This window comes from Arachis hypogaea, chromosome 6, assembly GCF_003086295.3.
Source record: "Arachis hypogaea cultivar Tifrunner chromosome 6, arahy.Tifrunner.gnm2.J5K5, whole genome shotgun sequence".
Lineage (NCBI taxonomy): Eukaryota > Viridiplantae > Streptophyta > Magnoliopsida > Fabales > Fabaceae > Arachis > Arachis hypogaea.
Window position 1 is genome coordinate 16851419 of NC_092041.1, and position 19376 is coordinate 16870794.

At 36.6% G+C, this 19376-nt stretch overlaps 2 protein-coding genes across 2 annotated transcripts; both read right to left on the reverse strand.

The window, feature by feature from the left end:
- Positions 1-12349: 12349 nt before the first annotated feature.
- Positions 12350-14008, reverse strand: LOC112696267 (auxin-induced protein 22E). Its single transcript, XM_025748931.2, has 3 exons — positions 13292-14008; positions 12867-13193; positions 12350-12757 (listed from the first exon to the last, which is right to left on the reverse strand). Exons 1-3 carry the CDS (start codon positions 13513-13515, stop codon positions 12685-12687), a joined length of 624 nt encoding a protein of 207 aa, XP_025604716.1. The 5' UTR covers positions 13516-14008; the 3' UTR covers positions 12350-12684.
- Positions 14009-14531: 523 nt separating this feature from the next.
- On the reverse strand, positions 14532-16607 carry LOC112696266 (lysine histidine transporter 2-like). The gene is made up of 5 exons (XM_025748929.3): positions 15550-16607; positions 15365-15470; positions 15125-15216; positions 14960-15028; positions 14532-14857 (listed from the first exon to the last, which is right to left on the reverse strand). Exons 1-5 carry the CDS (start codon positions 16528-16530, stop codon positions 14759-14761), a joined length of 1347 nt encoding a protein of 448 aa, XP_025604714.3. The 5' UTR covers positions 16531-16607; the 3' UTR covers positions 14532-14758.
- Positions 16608-19376: the final 2769 nt, after the last annotated feature.

The following is a 19376-nucleotide window of genomic DNA, read 5'->3' on the forward strand; positions in this document are numbered from 1 at the left end:
TACCCACCCCACACGAATTTGCCAAATGTTTTCTTAATGAATGTCCTTAATCTTTATAGATTAATTTTATTTATAAGTTGGAATATGCCGTATGAAAATTTTAAGTTGAATTGTATTCTGATCGGATTATTTAAATTATTCCGTGTTGCATTTAAATGCAATTAAAACTTTTTTTTTTTAAATTCATTCCCAGAGATATCCAAAAAAATCCACCTTCTTAATGCGAATTCTAAAATGAGAATCAATCATGATACGAAACAGGGACAGGGACAGGGAGAGCGCGGAGCTTGCACGTTTTCTTTCTCTCTCTCTCTCTCTCTCTCACTCAAATAACATCAATGCATTAATTTACTGTACATTGTAGAATGTATGTTTATTCATTCATAATACTTTGCGGCCTATATGTAAACTTGCCCAAACGATTCACTTTCGTATGTGTATCAAATTATCAATCATAAGTTGCACTTTTTTATTTCTCATATAGATTGAAACCGTCCTCAACTCTAAGTATTATATCACAAATTCACCCGCATTATACTCACCCACATAATATTTAAAGATTCCTATTCACTAATTGGTCTTGCCAAAAGTTGAACCTGAATACAGCCTATTAAAAAGCACTATAATTTGCCACTTGAACTAAACCTTAGCTGCATAAGGTGCTTTTTTTTCTTTTTGGACAGGACATAAATTGTAATTCTTTTTTTTTGTACAGTATTTTTCAACCTGAGAGGACATAAATTGCAATTTTATTTAAGAGTTTGTCGCTGGCCAATTGGTTGCTGCATATACAAGATGAGATTCGAAATTCCGACACTTGTTTAAGCGAACGAGTGAGCTGACCACCCGACATGCAAGTTGGTTAACAAATTGCACTTTATTTTCTGCAAATTTCACATATTAGATATAATTTTTTTTGCCATTTTTTTTTATTTGGACTTGACATACCATATCTTAAATACCTAGAAACCGGGCGTTACTGTGGACATTGGAAAGGCCGAAAGGCAACAGACGAAAGTCAGTTGTTTTTTGTTACATAGGGGCCTACTAAGGCCCAGTCCAATATATTCTTTAACCCCATACTACAGAAAAATAGTAATTAGAACAGTCCCAATGAATACATATGAGCCTGAGCCTATTTATACAACATGCTTGGTTATAGCACGGACAACGATATAGCCATATAGGGGAAGCCCTTTGGGTTTATAGCACGTTCAATCCAGATGGGTCAGGTCCTAATTACTCACACTTAATATCAGCTAATGCCATGTTAGCTATATTATCTTTCCAAGACCCAAAAAAAAAAACTATATTATCTTTCCTGACCCCAAAAAAAAAAAAAAGATTTTAGATACTTATATTTCAATAGGAAAATTGGTCTCAAGGGGGAAATCTAATTTCATTTTACAGTTTCTAATGTGCCTGTGGATTTATTTTCTAAACAGCCACGGGACTCTTCATACATTATGCAGTTCTACTTGGTTATCCATTAATTATTATTGTCTACTCTGTTTTATCAGCTTCATCAGCATCAATGCTGCTACTGGAAGTTGTTTTTTGATTGGCTTTGAATTAGATAAAAAATGTATGTAGTTTTCGAAAATTCAAAATGATGGTGATTTATTAAAATCCTTTTTGACAATAAATAAGTTTTTATAGGAAATTAAATGTGACATCAAATCAATTTTTAAATAATTTTAATTATAATTTCAATGTCATATGTATTCTAACTATTTTTGTGTTGATTGTGAAAAATAGTTATTTTTGTTGTTGTGGTGATATGTATTTGGTATTCTCGTATAAAAATTAAATTATGTACTACACCCTACAAAATCGGAGTCGACGACCCATATCTCGACCACATCTGCAACGTTCACAAAGAGATAAACACCGAAGCTGCACAATGACCATAACCACCCAGTAATCTCGGCTAAACCCGAGATTCACTCCACCAAACCTATAAGTAAACTCAATAAGTAAAATCTATAAGAAGGGCAGCCACGAGGCAGCGAGGGGGATATCAAATACACACATACTCATAAGTAGTTTTCGTTCTCATCCTTAAAAAATATCTCTCACTAACTTGAGTGTCGGAGTCTTTTTGCAGGTACCCCGCTCGGGTCGCGTTCAAGCAAGGCGTCTCTCATTTCAAACGTAAAAGTCATCATAGCAGTCTCTCCCTAGAGTTTGGTGTATAGCTCGGAGAAGAGTAACCTTGCACGAACATTGGCACCCACTATGGGGCCACCGCCTCGCATACTAATTCTTTCAAGTTAAACGTTACGTCTTGTGCATTTCTACCATCTTTTGCAGGAACCAAGTCATGACGGACCACTCGACAACCCCTTCGAATAACCCAACCAACGCTGATTTATTAGCCGCAAATGCCGCCTTGCAGGCCGAAAACCAGCGGATGGCCGAATTATTAGCAGCGATGCAGAACAATGACGAACAGAAAAATAAGAAAGAAAACACTGTGCAACACGAAGAGCATCAATCAGAGTCGAACGTTAAGACAGGAGAAACTCACGCTAGGATGACAAGGCGGCGAAACAACCCTTTTTCAGAAGAAATAATGAGCTTTAAAATGCCTATAAATTTCACACTCCCGATGATACTATCGCCGTACAAGGGGATCAGAGATCCTAAAATCCATGTTACAAAATTTGAATCAATGATGTTTCTTAACAGTGACTCCAATCCCATCTTGTGCCGATCTTTTCCAGCCTTCCTAAATGGAGCTGCTTTATTATGGTTTTCTAACTTACCTGCATGATCAATATCTAGTTTTGACGAGTTTACTAAACTGTTTATAAACCATTTTGCAGCGTCAAAGATTTATGTGCGAGATTCAGACTATCTTAGCACAATCAAGCAGGGTCAACACGAGAGCTTAAAAAAATACATGACGCGATTTACAGAGGCAAACATGCAAATTTCCGATCTTAATCCTGAAGTACAGTTACATGCCATTAAAAGCGGACTTCGTCCTAGAAAATTCCAAGAAGCGATAGCGGTAACAAAGCCAAAAACGCTGGAAGAGTTTCGAGAAAAAGCCCAGGGCCAAATAGAGGTGGAAGAGCTAAGAGAAGCTTGAAGGACCGAAAGACCGGCCAAAAAGGACAACGAAAGATCTCACCGACCTACAAGCAGAGATTCGAGAAGACCATTCAAGCTAGCGCCAAAGTTTGACACGTATACAAAATTCAACACGAAGAGAGAAGACATAATGAAAGAAATTCTACACAATAAATTGATTAAGCCACCGAGCCGAGCAGGTTTATACCAAGATCAGAAATACGTAGACAGGAGCAAGCATTGTGCTTACCACCAGAAGTTCGGCCATACAACAGACGAGTGCGTAGTGGCAAAAGACCTATTAGAAAGATTGGCAAGACAAGGACTTCTGGACAGATATATCTCAGTCAAAAAGCAACAAGACGCGGCGAGAGAATCAGAAAAAGAAAGCAGACAAAAACAGGTTGAGATACCCCCATCAAAAGGAGTTATCAACTACATCTCAGGGGGCTTTGCAGGAGGCGGGACCACTAACTCGGCAAGAAAAAGGAGTTACAGAGCCATGATGACAATGGAGGGAGCCCACCCAGAGCAATACTCCTCGGTTCCGACCTCTCGTATCGATTTCAGTACAGCCGATTTCAAAACATCCTACCCAAATTTAGATGATCCAGTTGTCATCTCGATTCACATGGGAGAATTAACAGTAAAAAAGGTCCTACTTGATCCGGGAAGCAGCGCCGACATTTTTGTTCTATTCAACCTTCAAAAAAATGCATTTCAGCGACAACGCGCTTCAACCGTCACATGGGGAATTTGTAGGGTTCTCCGGGGAGAAAGTGTCGGTCTTAGGATATATATGGATAAGAACAACAATTGGAGAACTCCCAAACACCAAAACACTAGATATCCAATTTCTAGTGGTCGATTGCCCCAGCCCTTATAATATTATCCTAGGGCAACCATCATTAAATGCTTTTGGAGCAATCGTTTCAACAGTACACCTTTGTGTAAAATTTCCTTTGCAGGACAACAGAGTGGGGATGGTGTACGCCGATCATAAAGAAGCAAGGCAATGCTACAACGCAAGCCTCAAAACAGCAAAGAAGGAAGATACACCTCGGATTCACGCGGTGTATAACTCGACAAATGTGCCGAGCTTAGCCGAGTTGGATCCCTGAGCTGACAATAGTCGTCCTACACCAACGGACGACCTAGAAAAGGTACAATTAAATGCCGAAGATCAATTTACTAACATAGGTTCCGCTTTCATTTCAGGTCCCAAGGACGACCTTGTCAAACTTTTACGAGCAAATGCTGACCTCTTCGCATGGACGCCAGCAGACATGCCAGGGATCGACCCCAACTTCATCTGTCATAAATTAGCAGTCAATCCTCACGCCTGACCTATACGGCAAATGAAAAGAAACCTAGGAGAAGAAAGGAGGAAAGCGGCCGAGACAGAAACAAAAAAGCTTCTAGAAGCCGGTTTCATTAGAGAACTACGATTCTCAACATGGCTAGCAAACGTCGTCATGGTACGCAAAAGCTCGGGCAGGTGGTGCATGTGCGTGGATTTTACAGATTTAAACAAGGCCTGCCCTAAGGATAGCTACCAACTCCCCAACATAGACAGATTGGTAGACAACACATCGGGATTCCCGATACTCAGCTTCATGGATGCTTACTCAAGTTATAATCAAATCCTCATACACCCCGGAGACGAGGAGAAAACAGCATTTGTCACCGATCAAGGGAATTTCTGTTACAAAGTCATGCCCTTTGGGATAAAAATACAGGGGCAACGTATCAGAGGCTAATAGACAAAGTATTCCAAGAACAGATTGGAAGGAACATCGAAATCTACGTGGACGACATGGTGGTCAAATCAACCTCGGTGGAACAACATAAACACGATTTAAGAGAGGTGTTCAGACAACTCAGAAAACACAATATGAGACTAAATCTTGAAAAATGCGCATTCGGAGTACAAGGAGGGAAATTCCTCGGATTCCTACTAACAAACATAGGAATAGAAGCAAAACCTAACAAGTGTCTTGCAGTGATCAACATGCAACCTCCTCGAAACAAAAAAGAGGTCCAGCAGCTAACAGGTCGCCTAGCAGCCCTTGCTCGTTTCTTGCCAGTAGCAGCAGAAAAATCATATCACTTCTTCAATACCCTGAAAAAATCATATCAGTTCACCTGGACAAAGGAATGCAAAGAGGCCTTCAAAAAATTAAAAAATACTTTGGGCTCACCACCCATACTAAAGAAGCCCGGACAAGGTAAGCCTTTACAACTATTTCTTTCAATTTCAACTAACACAGTTAGCTCAGTACTTGTAACAGACAATGACAAGGAACAGCACCCAGTATACTTCATAAGTAAAGTATTACATTGCGCCGAAAAAAGGTACCCGACGATAGAAAAATTAGCATTTGGGCTAATCATCAATACTCGCCGATTATGCCACTATTTTCAAGGACACCGAATTATAGTTCGGACCAACCAACCATTCAGACAAATCTTGGCGATGCCCGACCTCGCAGGGAGACTCACAAAATGGTCCATCGAACTCTCAGAATTCGACATTGTTTATCAATCAAGGGGGTCCCCCAAGGCACAAGCCCTGGCAGACTTTGTTTCCGAATTCACAGGTGAAATAGACGAAACGGAGTCATGGGAGTTGTATGTGGATGGAGCATCAAACGACAGCAGATGCAGAGCATGAATACTATTAAAGGACGAAACAGGCGTGCATGCCGAGCAATCAATCAAGTTCCTTTTCTAAGCAACAAACAATCAAGCTGAATATGAAGCGTTGCTAGCTGGACTCAGAATTGCAAATGAAATAAAGGTACCAAAATTAAAGGTATATTGTGATTCTCTACTCGTCGTACAACAGGTATCTAGCAATTTCCAAACTAAAAGATCCCCTTTTAGAAAAATATCTACATATTGTTAAAAACATGATAACAAGCTTTCAGGCATTTGAGATAACACATATACCTCGGGAAGAAAATTGTAGAGCAGATATACTGTCAAAATTAGCAACATACAGAGACGACCAAAATTCAAAAAATTTGACACATCTCACACTAGTGACATCTAGTCTAGACATGTACTAGGTTCTAAATGTAACACAGGTAGAAGATTGGCAAACCCCAATAATACATTACCTGAAGACAAGGATAACACCAGAAGGGGATTTGAGATCTTTTAGAAGAAAGGCAACCAATTATACACTGATAGGAGACGACCTATATAGACGTGGTTTCTCCCGACCACTACTTAAATCCCTCGCACTGAACGACGCCCGATCAGCACTGGACGAAGCCCATGAAAGAATTTGTGGACATCATATAGGAAGCAGAAGTCTGACAACAAAAATCCTGTGCACATGCTATTATTGGCTGACCTTAAGATCGGACTGCAAGAACAAAGTTCAGAAGTGCGAATCATGTCAAAAATGCTCGCCATTAATACACACACTAGCCGAGACGTTGCACACGTCGGATGCAAGTTGGCCATTTCACAGATGGGACATGGATATCCTCGGGCCATTCCCAATATCTCCAGGTCAGGTAAAGTTCCTCCTCGTAGCCATTGACTACTTCACAAAGTGGATAGAAGCTCATCCACTTGCGAAAATCACTTCAGATAAGGTACAAAAGTTTATTTGTAAGCATATTATTTGTAGATATGGCTTGCCGAGAGAAGTTGTTTCTAAAAATGGTAGGCAATTTAGTGACAAAAGAATCACCACATTTTTAACTAACATGAACATTAAACATTATTTCTCCTCTGTCGAGCACCCACAAACAAATGGGCTCGCAGAAGTTGCTAACAAAGTAATTTTACAGGCTCTTAAGAAGAAGTTGACCGAGGCTAAAGGCCGTTGGGCCAAACTCATACCAAAAATATTATGGAGCTATAACACGACTCCCCAGTCTACGACGAAAGAGAGCCCTTTCCATTTAGTATACGGAGCGAAGTGTATGATCCCCTTAGAACTCGGCCAGGGCTCAACCAGGACCGAGCATTTTGACGAAGATACAAATGAACAGGTTTGACGGGCTGAACTTGATCTCATAGACGAAGAACATATGCTTACGAAGCTCAGACAAAGATCAATGCAACAAGCCATGAAACGTCAGTACGACAAGAAAGTCAAGCGAAGAACATTTGAAGAAGGAGACTTAGTGCTCAGGCAACTGGAAGATATTCGGAAACCACCCGGCCATGGAAAATTGGCCGCAACATGGGAAGGACCTTTTCGGATAGCTAAGGTGGTCGGCAAGGGAGCCTATTGCTTGGAAACTCTGAACGAAACGGCCTTGCCAAATACATGGAATATCTCGTCACTTAAATACTATTATAGTTAATACTATTATTGTAACAAGCAGGATGGCAGTGTACTCTTTTTCCTAGCCACAAGATTTTTTCCTAAGGAGGGTTTTGCTCGGGTGGGTTTTAACGAGGCCTACCATCCTACAAACCTTAATATGAGGAACAATTTCATATGAACAAAAGGAATCATGCATTCACTATGCAATCATGTTCTATGCATACTACAAAACACTAACAAATATCAAAGTCATAGCACATAACAGCAAAACAATCCTGAGACTATAGCTCGGAAAACAAGTTAGTCAAGTCGGAACCAAGTCGACATAAGTATCTCAAACAAATAAAAACAAAATACAAAGTTCAAACTACTTCCCAACAATACATCAACATCTACACTGGCAGTGGAACATTTTCATCATGATCCTCGCCAGCCTCATCTTGAACTAACTCGCCATTGACAACAATTTTCGTCACATCAAGCTGACGTATGTCAAAATCAGGAGCAAACAATGACACTTGAGAAACATCTCGGTCAAATCCCGAGGTGAACATTTCTATGCCCTGATCCTCCAACTCGTGAATCCAGGCAGTCATCTCACCTTTTGTTTTATCATTTTGCCTAATCTCGGCCTGAAAGGACCAGATCTGATCTTGCAGACGAACAATTTCCTGCTCCTTTTCCTTCAACTTAGTAGCAATCCCAGCAAAAGTCTCTTCATGTTCTTTCATCTTAGCCGTAACATCCACAATAATTCCCTCTTTTTCCTTCACTAAGCGTTCCAAGGCAGCAAATTTACCAACATCAACCTGCTCAGCCCCGAGCAGCTCAGCTGTCCGACCTACACAAAGCAAGTGAGCGGCAACAGCCTGACAAGAACAAACATTGCCATTAAGCTTTATCCTACCACCAACAGCAACACCATACTTCAATTCTGAACAAAGAAATCTATTGAGTAAGAAAAAGATAGATGCACACTACCTGAACATACTTGCCCAATGCCTCCAATCCAGCACGACGTGTGAGAATTGTATCCCCGGAAAACTGTGAAGCCCTATCAGACAGCTTGGCTAGGGGAAATTGATCGCTCCACAAAGAATGTGCATTAGCCCCGGGAATAAAGCCATGAAGCTTTCGCTGGCGATCAAAGGCTGAAGTTGAAGCCCCGGCAGCGGCTTTATCTCCCTCAGACAGCACTTCTAAGGAGTCGTCGGAAGTACCCCTTTTCCTCTTTGAAGACACTCTGTGCAGCCGAGAAAGCAACTCCCTCCTCACCAATCTTGGGAAAAGCAGAGGAACTCACACCCTTCTCCTTTTTCTTGTCCAGAAAAGACTGAAGCCTAGACGAACTTAAATGTGGAAGTCATCCTCCTACAGGCAAACACACCATGAAAAACGTCACTTTTGGAACAGTAAGCAAATAAAAAAGAAAAACATATGAATTACCTATATAAGTCCGCAACCCCTCCATATCATTATCTTTCTCAAAACCCAACACCTCAGGGATTGAAAGGCATTCGCCAGCAGCAAAGTTTTTCACCAAAAAATCAATAACCAAATCCTCCTCTTCAGTCCTATAAGCCTCAAGGATTTGCATAGGCTCGGAACACCAATAAAGAGGATATCTCTCTATCAGCTCATCATCAAGATAAAAGGGATATTCAGCTTCAACAGACCGGATTTTAACAAACAGATATTTGAAATTTTTAAAAGAAGACTTATAAAGCAGGAATAAAGAACGACCGGGAAACTACTCAAGCAAACCCACAGACCCTTTCGAACCCCCTTGGATTGAAACAAAGAGAAGAAAACCCCAAGAGAAGGAGGATACTCAAGAAAAGACATCAAACAATGAAACGCTTTTAGAAATGCCCAAGAGTTAGGGTGCAATTAGGATGCGGCACAATTTAGCTGAGTCAACACGTCGCATTCAAAGGAAGTAAAAGGAAACCTAACAAACAACTCAGACAAACAAGGAGTGTACATGTAGAAATATTTCCAATCCCCCTGCGCTCACAAACCCTATCCTCACTCGAGTAGGGGAGAAGTTCGACAGCGATATAGAATCATCCTGGGTCAACTTCATAGAACGAAACTCCCGAAGCGAGTCCGAAGTACAATATGATGAGGGATGGGTCTTGACGTCATCATGTACCCAATGGTAAAGATCATTCTTTTTAACTTCAATAACTTTCTGTTTTTCTTTCAACTTCTCCTTCTCCATTACAAACCTAAGGCTATGATAAGGTATAGAGAAAGTGGGGAAAATGGAGGAAAAGAAAATTCTAACCTTTTGAAGTCATTTTCGGTCAAACCAGAGTAAAAGGGAGCAACTCTTCGAGAAGACTTCCAAGAGAAACATAAAAGAGCCTCTTACAAACCCACTAATTAAGTGGAAAAACAAAAACCACAAAGAAACCAAGAGTTAAAATGTTTCAGTTAAAGTCATTAAGTGGAGTAATTGCAGCACGTTTCCCCAAAAATAGGAAAAACACCCCACTCACAAATCAACAATTAACCAAACCAGTTTTTCTTTCAATACAACAATTTACAATTGACAGGAACGACAAAATGCAGCGTTGAGCTTGGGGGCTATCTAAGTCAAAGGCCGAGCTATAGGTCGAATTAAGCTCAACTTGCTAAAAACACCCAAGCAAGTCAAGCTTGGGGGCTATGTACTACACCCTACAAAATCGGGGCCGACGACCCATATCTCGGCCACATCTGCAACGTTCACAAAGAGATAAACACCGAAGTTGCACGATGACCATAACCACCCAGTAATCTCGGCTAAACCCGAGATTCACTCCACCAAACCTATAAGCAAACTCAATAAGTAAAATCTATAAGAAGGGTAGCCACGAGGCAACAAGGGGGATATCAAATACACACATACTCATAAGTAGTTTTCGTTCTCATCCTTAAAAAATATCTCTCATTAACTTGAGCGTTGGAGTCCTTTTTGCAAGTATCCCGCTCGGATTGTGTTCAAGCAATGCATCTCTCATTTTAAACGTAAAAGTCATCATAGCAGTCTCTTCCCAGAATTTGGTGTATAGTTCGGAGGAGAGTACCCTTGCACCAACAAATTCTAATTGTGGTTTTAAATATTTTGGAAACTTAATTGACTGACAATTTATGCACTACTATTTGATCCTCAATTAATTTTCTTAATTAATCACAACTCCTAAACCAATATTCAGAAGCTTAGTCCTTCCCTAACTGATTGTTAACAGCACTAGTGCTAGAAGTAGTTGAATAATGGCGTTGCCTCTTTAATTTTACTTAAGTAGTGCTATATAAACATACATTAAGAGATAAAGTAAGAGACATTTATGAAAAAAGTAACAGTGATTGAATGGTCATTTTCTTCAAACACGTTATTCCTCTTGTTTCTTATGAAGCCCGAAAAGTATAAAAATGATCCTATAATGTAGACAAGAATAATTTCCATAGAGCTTAGTCAATTTTGAGATTGATGAGATATGACTTAACAACGCCTATTGCCTTGTATGGAAGCTCCCATTATATCAAATATATGAAGATTATTGCTCTGCCATTATTATTATTGACACTGTCATGTCCCACCACAACCCACGAGTTCTTGTACTACTCCAGCATCTCCTCAACAGGTTGAAGTTGACGTTATTAACCAATATCTCTCATGCATCATGAATTGTAATCTTGGTGAATTTGTTTGATTTTTAAGTAAATATCAGAAATCATCGCTTATTCTATCACGCACATTCACTACAAAACTAATATTTTACATAATTATTATATCTGCATGTAGGCATGATGATTTGTGTGTTAGAAAATTATTTTAATTTTTTAATTTGTTTGTGTTCAATATATATATTAATTGTAATCATAAATTATGTAATTTTAAATGAAATGACTTATACAGTGGAGATTTTATTTATTGTTATAAATGCTAAATTGAATAAGTCATAATTACTTTTGATTTAAAATTAAATAAGAATAAAATCAGATATTATATTTTGTTCTTTAGACAATTATTTTTTGGATTTTAGATATTATTTTTATTTGTGTTTTAGGGTTTAATGGGTGTCATGCTTAAATATAAATATAAATAGTGTCTCAGCAACTGTTTTTTCATTAGAGAAGTTGTAATTCAGCCACTTAAAAATAGAGAAGGCTTTGATTGAGGAAGATCGAAAGAATCACAAGACTAAGACAATCTTTTTATTAATTTCTGATCTCTATGAGTAAAGGTACACTTTCGCATTGTGGTATATTTTTGGTGTCTCAATACAAATAATTTGAGTTAATAAAATAATTTATTTCAACATTGTGTTAATGTCACCTTTGTATATTTATATATATTTTTTTGTACACCTATTTTATTCAAATAAGTTTATGCAAAAAGTGAAAGAAGATAACAATTTTATCATCTATACTATAAAAAAATTGTATAAAAAATATAAATCAGATGTCTTTGAAGTAAACATTATATCTGTGTTCAACACACCCTTCAAATATACCTCTTGTGAGATTCCGTTAAAAACATATTTCTAAACCCAACTACGCGTTCATTGAAACCAAAATCTATATTGAAGTATGAAAATGAAATTCAACGAAATCAAAATTTGTGTTGTAGTCTTTGGTTGCAAACTTGCAATTATTAAAGCAGCACTAGCTTCTGAGATTAGCATGTCAGTTAACTAATATACGAGGACACAAAATTTTCCTTTGATTTGATACCCATGTTAATGGAAGTGCGCGGTAATTAACGATAATCCACTAATAGTTCTCGAATTCTCATTCGTAAGGGAGAGATCTGAGGCCTATTCAAACAGAGAACACCTTATCCTCATTATTATTATTAATTGTACATCAAATCAAAGAACTCTTTCAGATTGGGTAGTTACTAGTTAGCATATATATCGAAATTCCGAATCTTATATTATATCAAAAATCAAATTTCCATTGATTTACGACTTGAAATCAAATAGAGAATAAAGAAAAAACTTGATATCTTATCTATTCTGTATATATATAACTCTTACATAATACATATAGAAAGATCCAACAAGGACGACGAGATATATATAATATGTTCTGTACAATTAAAACATATAGCAGTAATTTTTCTTTTCTTGTTTATTTTCTTTTTCTCTTTCTCTATATATGTATCTTCTCCACTCTGGCAGGATTCACCAGATGATGAGAACTATAACAAAGAAACATGCCTCAAAACCAGCTCAGTTAAATGAAAAAAAAAAGTGTATATATTAATATTATCGCTCTGCCTTGATAGATTTAATTTCGCTGGATGCTATGGTGCCGGTGTGTCATAAAGAAGCCAACCCCTTTGCTTCTGATCCTTTCACAATCCTAAGCCTCTTGCAGGAACACGTGAACATGCTGCAATTAATAGAAAAGAAAAAAGCACCGTAAGAATTAAATGTTCTTCTAATTACTTCTAATTTTAAAAATAAAAATAAAAATAGAAGAAGAAAGAACAAGAACTTACTCCCATGGAACGTCTCCAACGAGCATCCAATCACCATCCTTATCTTCATAAGTAGGAGCATATTCAGATCCGTTATATCCTTCTCTCTCTGAATATTCCCCAAAAGTGCATTTGAACAAATTCTGGAGGGCGTTGAGGAGTTGGGAGTAACTATTGTAAACGTTCAGATCTATCTTCCTCAAGTAAGGTGCACCGGCCATGCTCACCTTCACGTACATCGCAGATCCATCACCATTATTGTTGTTGTGTTCATCCTTCTTCTGTTTTTGTTGCTGCATACTGTTCCTCCTAAACGATCTAACTGGTGGCCACCCTACTACTTGAACCCTGCATCATCATTCATCCACTAATTAATTTCAATTATTCATGTCATAAACCCTAGATTAACCTTCACATAATCTGTTATCATTTCAATTAAGACTTACTTTGCAGGTTGGACAGAATTTTGATGGTCATCATCGTCGTCATCATGATCGGTAGCGTTACTAGGACCACTAGAGTCAACGCTGCTGCTCTTGCTGATGCTGATGCTGATGCTCCTGGATCTGTCTTCAGGTGAAGACCTCTTGTTGTTGGTTCTTCCAGGTAAACCTAACCTTAATTCTGTTGCCTCCAGATTCAGCTCACTTTGGTAAATTGAAGGCTCCATTTAATTGATAATCTTCAGAAGAATAAACGATTCAGCTCACTTTGTGTTGAATTGAGTTGTGATGAGGTATGAACTCTTATAGGAATGAGAGGGTAAGAAGAAGAGAAAATATGGTTCACTTATTTAGAGGGGGCGAGGGGGCATGAAATCAAAGCACGCACCGACCTGGGTGGAGGACCAATGAGGGGGTGACAGGTGTGGGGTCCAGGTCCACACGGTTGAAGGAGTGTGGGGGGATTGAAGGGCAGCGTGTTGGAATGGTGAGGGGACAAGGGAGGCAATCATGGATGACGACGGACGGCTCTGATTGCCTCTTGGGAACAAAGCATGTGATGTCACGCGGGAATTGCATGTGCCTTTTCACTCTCCGAAAGAATAACAAACATAAATAATAAATTAATAATATAATTAGTGTTGAGCTTGCTGGATCAGCCAAGGCAACATTCCATCCTCATCACTCTCATCGCTCTCCTTTCACCCATGCACTTTCACGTGGATGCATGGAAACCTTCATTCACTTCAAATACACATACATACACCAATCATTTGCACCTGCCTTCACTTACCATGACCCTTCACGCCGCCATCACCACTCAAAACATGTTCAATTTCACTATTCACTTTTATAACCCAAACCAATCCTAAATATTCAACTTAATAACTTTTTACTATCTGCGCCAGTTTCTTTAACTAATTCAAAAACCACATAGAATCAATTTTTACATAATTAGTATTAACAAATTATTTTTTTATTTTATTTTTTGAGAATTTAGAATTTAAGAGAATTTATGGTACAAAATTAAAAAGATTAATTGACATTAACAAAAAAATTTACTTCCTAACTCTGATTAATATATGATCTAATATTAGTAAGTCAAAGATTATGAAAAGTGTTAACTTTGTCAAACAACAGAACAATAATATATTATATGTGAGTACACCGATGCAATAAAAATAAATTCGGCAAAATATTTTGATGTCCAATCAATAATCTGTAATACGGGTGCACTTGATCATAAGGCAAAATAAAAAAGCCTGCAAATTAAAGTAACACAACGCAATACAATTCTCATCATACATAAGCAACGCAATACAATTCTCGTCATATATTTTGTAAAGAAAAATATGATCAAGAATTTTTGTATGCATAGAGTCTCAAAAGTACTTAATTTCATTCTTGATGTCCATTCTCATCAACTAACATTACATTGAGCGCAATAACAACATAATAATCATCGTAGGCTCATGAGAAAAATTTGTAACTTTTAGCTGAGATAATGATATTCCTCAAAGCACCAATAGGTGATAGTGTCATTATTAATATTCCAATAACAATGCAAATCTGAAATTTAAGAATGGAAAAAAAAAAATTGGTTAGTATCTATATTGATAATCTACAAAAGTAAAAATGAGTTTATTAGTAATTGAATACAAATGAACTTACCCAATTAATTGTCCAAGACAAACCATATTTTTTAGGTTTTTTGAGCTTAAGCCATATGATACATGGAAGCTGCAAATAGACATAAAATAAGACCAACTAAGCATGTATATACATATATAGTGATTTGGATAAATATTTATAGTTTCATGTATATAAATAGCTTACAAAGTATGAGGTTGGAGCAAAGGCAAATCCACCAAGAAATCCAAGAAGAGAACCAAAAAATGGGATGCTGATTGCTATTAACATTGTGATTCCTGCAAAATAGAGTTTGTAATTTTTTAGAAATCAATCAAAGCATTACTAGGTATAGGATATTTACATACAAATCGTAAAATTATATACACTCACAATGAATTTATTTTATTTGAATAAAAAACCATAATAATAATAATAATCACATACCAACATATAGAGTGCGAGTTATGACACGTAAGGTAGAAGAAGGTGAGAAATTCAATCGTTTCACCAAAAAGGTTTCCAACATGTCAAAGACTGGCATTGCAAACACCTGTTGTACAAGAAAAAAAAATCATAAGAGAATGAAATCATGAAATGCGTCGTTTCTTGTGAATAGAAAAAAAAGTGACCTGATAGCCTCCGATGACATGGATGACAACAAAGAGATTAGCTATGGCAACAAGCCAAGCAGGATGTTCGAGTGTGATAAGGATGTTATCATCCACGGCATTTCCAAACATGTAGTAGCCAACAAAAGCAACAGGGAAGTAGCATATTGCAACTCCAATGTATGCCCAGACACACCCTTTCCACATTGCTATCTTGGAAGGTTTCTCCGCCGATGAAGGCATTGTTGCTTGAATCTCTAACACTACGTTATGTCCTGCATATGCAAATGCCACATCTCCCAATGCAGAGAAGAAATGAAACACACCATCACTTGTGCTTTTCATTTTCACGTCATAAGATACTTCTGGTGTAATTCCTTTATTGATGGATGCACCCCAAGCGATGGTAGAGTAAGTCACAGACATCACAGCTGCACCCAGAGAGATGGCAGAAATAGAGTTGAAGTTGGGGAGCTGGACAAGCACGAAGTTGACGGAAGCAAAGACCATGATCCAATAACTGGTCTTGATTGGCGTGCATTCAGGACAAAAAGTTTCATGAACCTTTTGCAAAGACTTGCCTCCAGTGACCATATACACAATGCAAGTACCAACTTCAACCAATAATTGTTGGGGAATGACAATCCACAAACCAAGCTTTTCACCGAATGCTTCTTGTCCCAGCTCATGGTACCTGTCATTTCTCCTCCCTCCCGGTGTCATCTCGTGCATCTCAACCATTTGCCATAGCGTGTACAATGTGATTACCCATGACAGGATCATCACAGTGATTCCAGGACCCCATCCCAAGTGTGACATTGCATAAGGAAGGCTCAGAACACCGGCGCCCACCATAGCCGTCAGGTTGTGAAAAGCAGAATACCACCATTTTGCCTCTCTTGAAGCGGTTATCGGAAGCCATTCTTCAAAGCTCTTTTGCTTTGATGATAACGAAGGTGATGTCGAACCTTCTTCACCACTTTCTTTTTTATCAAAAGCCATCTGTTTTTGCTTTCTTCTCTCTTTTAACTTTTGCAATAAAGTGTTGCCGCCTCACCATGTATAAATATCTCACGGAGGACGACGGCTTAACCCTAGTTACATTGAAACTGTTATTTTCATAGATATTTACGGACAATCTTTTAAATAAATAACAACTTTTGCTATAATTAGATAACTAAATTCTTTCTTTTAGTTATCTTATCTTTACTACAATTCTTTCTTTAGAATATGATAGTTGTAAAAAACGTTGTAATTTCATTTGAGAACTGCTTTCTTTAGAATATATATCTATTCCTAAACTGAATATTTAGTTTTCTTAACCAAACAAAATACTAGTAAATAAATAAAGAATATAGCAAACTGTATAAATCAAGTTTGGATTAGTAGATTAGAAACTTTTAATTTAAAAAATGTTATTAATTAGAATAAATATTGTTTGGTTAAGTTAATAATAATGAAATCGAAATTTCTTTGAATTTATAATTACTGAAATTGACAATTTTAATACTATATTATACCTTTAGTCTATTTTTATTTCTAAAATATGTGAATAAATTATGCTAGAATTGTTATAAACAAACTGTATAAACTTTTATGTGTTACATAAATATTATATTTAAGAGGCTATTTATAATCTAATAAAAAAACTAATAAAAAAATTCTTTCTAGAACCTCTTTAAGACTTTCTTAAACCCATGTGAATAAATTATGCTAGTAGTGTTATAAACAAACTGTATACACTTTTATGTGTTACATACATATTATATTTAAGAGGCTATTTATAATTTAATAAAAAACTAATAAATTTTTTTTTTTCTAGAACCTTTTCAAGACTTTTTTAAACCCATAAGGTACGCTCTATTTAAATTTAATTGGGTAAAATTTTTATTTTTAAAAAATAATTTATAAAAAATAATTTTTTAAAAAATATAGTATTTATATTTGGTCAAATTAAAAATAACTCTTAATAAATATAAATGATAAATTGAGAGAGTATCTAATAAAACTGAGAGAATACGTAGAAATTTGGCGAGATGTTTGAAAGATTAAAGTTCTACCAAAAATCCTTCTTTTTCTCTGGTGTGCTCAGCATGAAAGAATGTCCTTTCGACCGGTTACGTGCCGCAGTGTCACGCAGACATATATACATGACCTATTTATTTGTGAGAAAATGAAATAGAAGCCTTTACTGTGGTATAGCTGTTAGACGAAGATGAGAACCTGTTCTTCCGGTGTTGGGAGACGGAGAAGTAACACTTAATTCTTAATCCAAATGAAGAGTACATCTAAATTCAAATCTAATTAGGAATTTTTTTTATTCTTTTCTCTCTCTAACTATATATATACACAAAACCAAAATAAACTATAAGAGTTTTGAACTACACTAACAAATTAATAGAATTTTGATTTTAAACTATGCTAATAAATTAACAGAATTTTGAATTTTAAAAATAACAATTACGTTTGATAGGATAGCTTTTAAAATTTAAAAATACTATAAAAAATATAAATTTAAACGTTAAATTTAAAAATTAGTTAATATATGAAATTATATTAGACTTTTAAAATTTAAAAAACACAAACTAATTTTAAAAAATTCTATTTTAATTATTTTCAAAAGTACAGCAATATTTTAAAAAATACAGACGTCTTTTCAAAAAATTTTATCAAATATATTATCTTTAATTTTGGTGATCATATATAAAAATTAAAATTGTCTTTAATTTTAGTGATCATATATGAAAATTAAAATTGAAAATATCTCTTTCATTTGAAGTCTACTACCGAAAAACCCGACAAATAAGCAACACCTTCTTGTTTTGAGTTTAACATGGGTTTGAACTTTGAAAATGGGAACCCGTCGAAATTGAATAATTAGAAAGGATGCAAAAATAAACAACAATGCATTCATATAACACGTTATTTGAGGTTCGGGCATCTTATTAGTGCCAAATAAACCAATCTTGCACTGAGGAAAAAAAGGCACAAGAAATTAATCAACAAAAAGTTTAGCTTATATCATTTACAATTTATGGCCACGAACAAAGCTAAAGCTCAAAAGATTAACGAAGGAAAAAATTATGAAACTAAACCCAAATCCAAAATTCAAATTGTGGGAGAACAAAGTGCGTTACAAATTCCCCACCAACTCAAATATTCAAGAGAAATAATAAAAATAGTTGTGATGCTCTATTCAAAATCAAATGGTTACAAATTCTTGTAAATAAGGATGTCGATGATCATATGACAATGAAAGAGGAACGAAGAACGCTTTCATGAGAATGTGAAGCCCTAGCTATTGAGGGAGGCAAAGCAAGGAGCATTGGTATTAATCAAGCATTTTAAGATTATTAATTACTAATTAATGGATTGACTTTTGCAATTAGTGTACAATGTTAACTTGCTAATTGGAGTCAAATTGGTGGCGGCCACCATTGTTTTGCGGATACATAAGAAGCAATTTTGATGCTATTGATTAACAAGTGACAACAGGTTTTTTATTTTTTATTTTTATTTTCATTTTTGAGTAGGGATTGATTGGTGTGAAATAATGGGAATGGGAGGTGATGTGTACCACGCCATAATCGGCATTGAAGTTCAGTAACGGGCTGGCCTTAAAGGTCGGAAACAAGCAAAACAGAGCAAACAAACTCTAAAAGCTATCTCCGAAACTGAATACACTACTCAATCACGTCTCCATACTTCAAAAAGATATCCATAACAGCAGTGACCAGGAATATCGGAACTAACCAAAGCTCAAAGCTCACTAACAAACCCAATACGCCTATAAATCTGACCCCTCTGATTCAGAAAGACTCAGATTCCAAACTCACTTCTAGTTATTA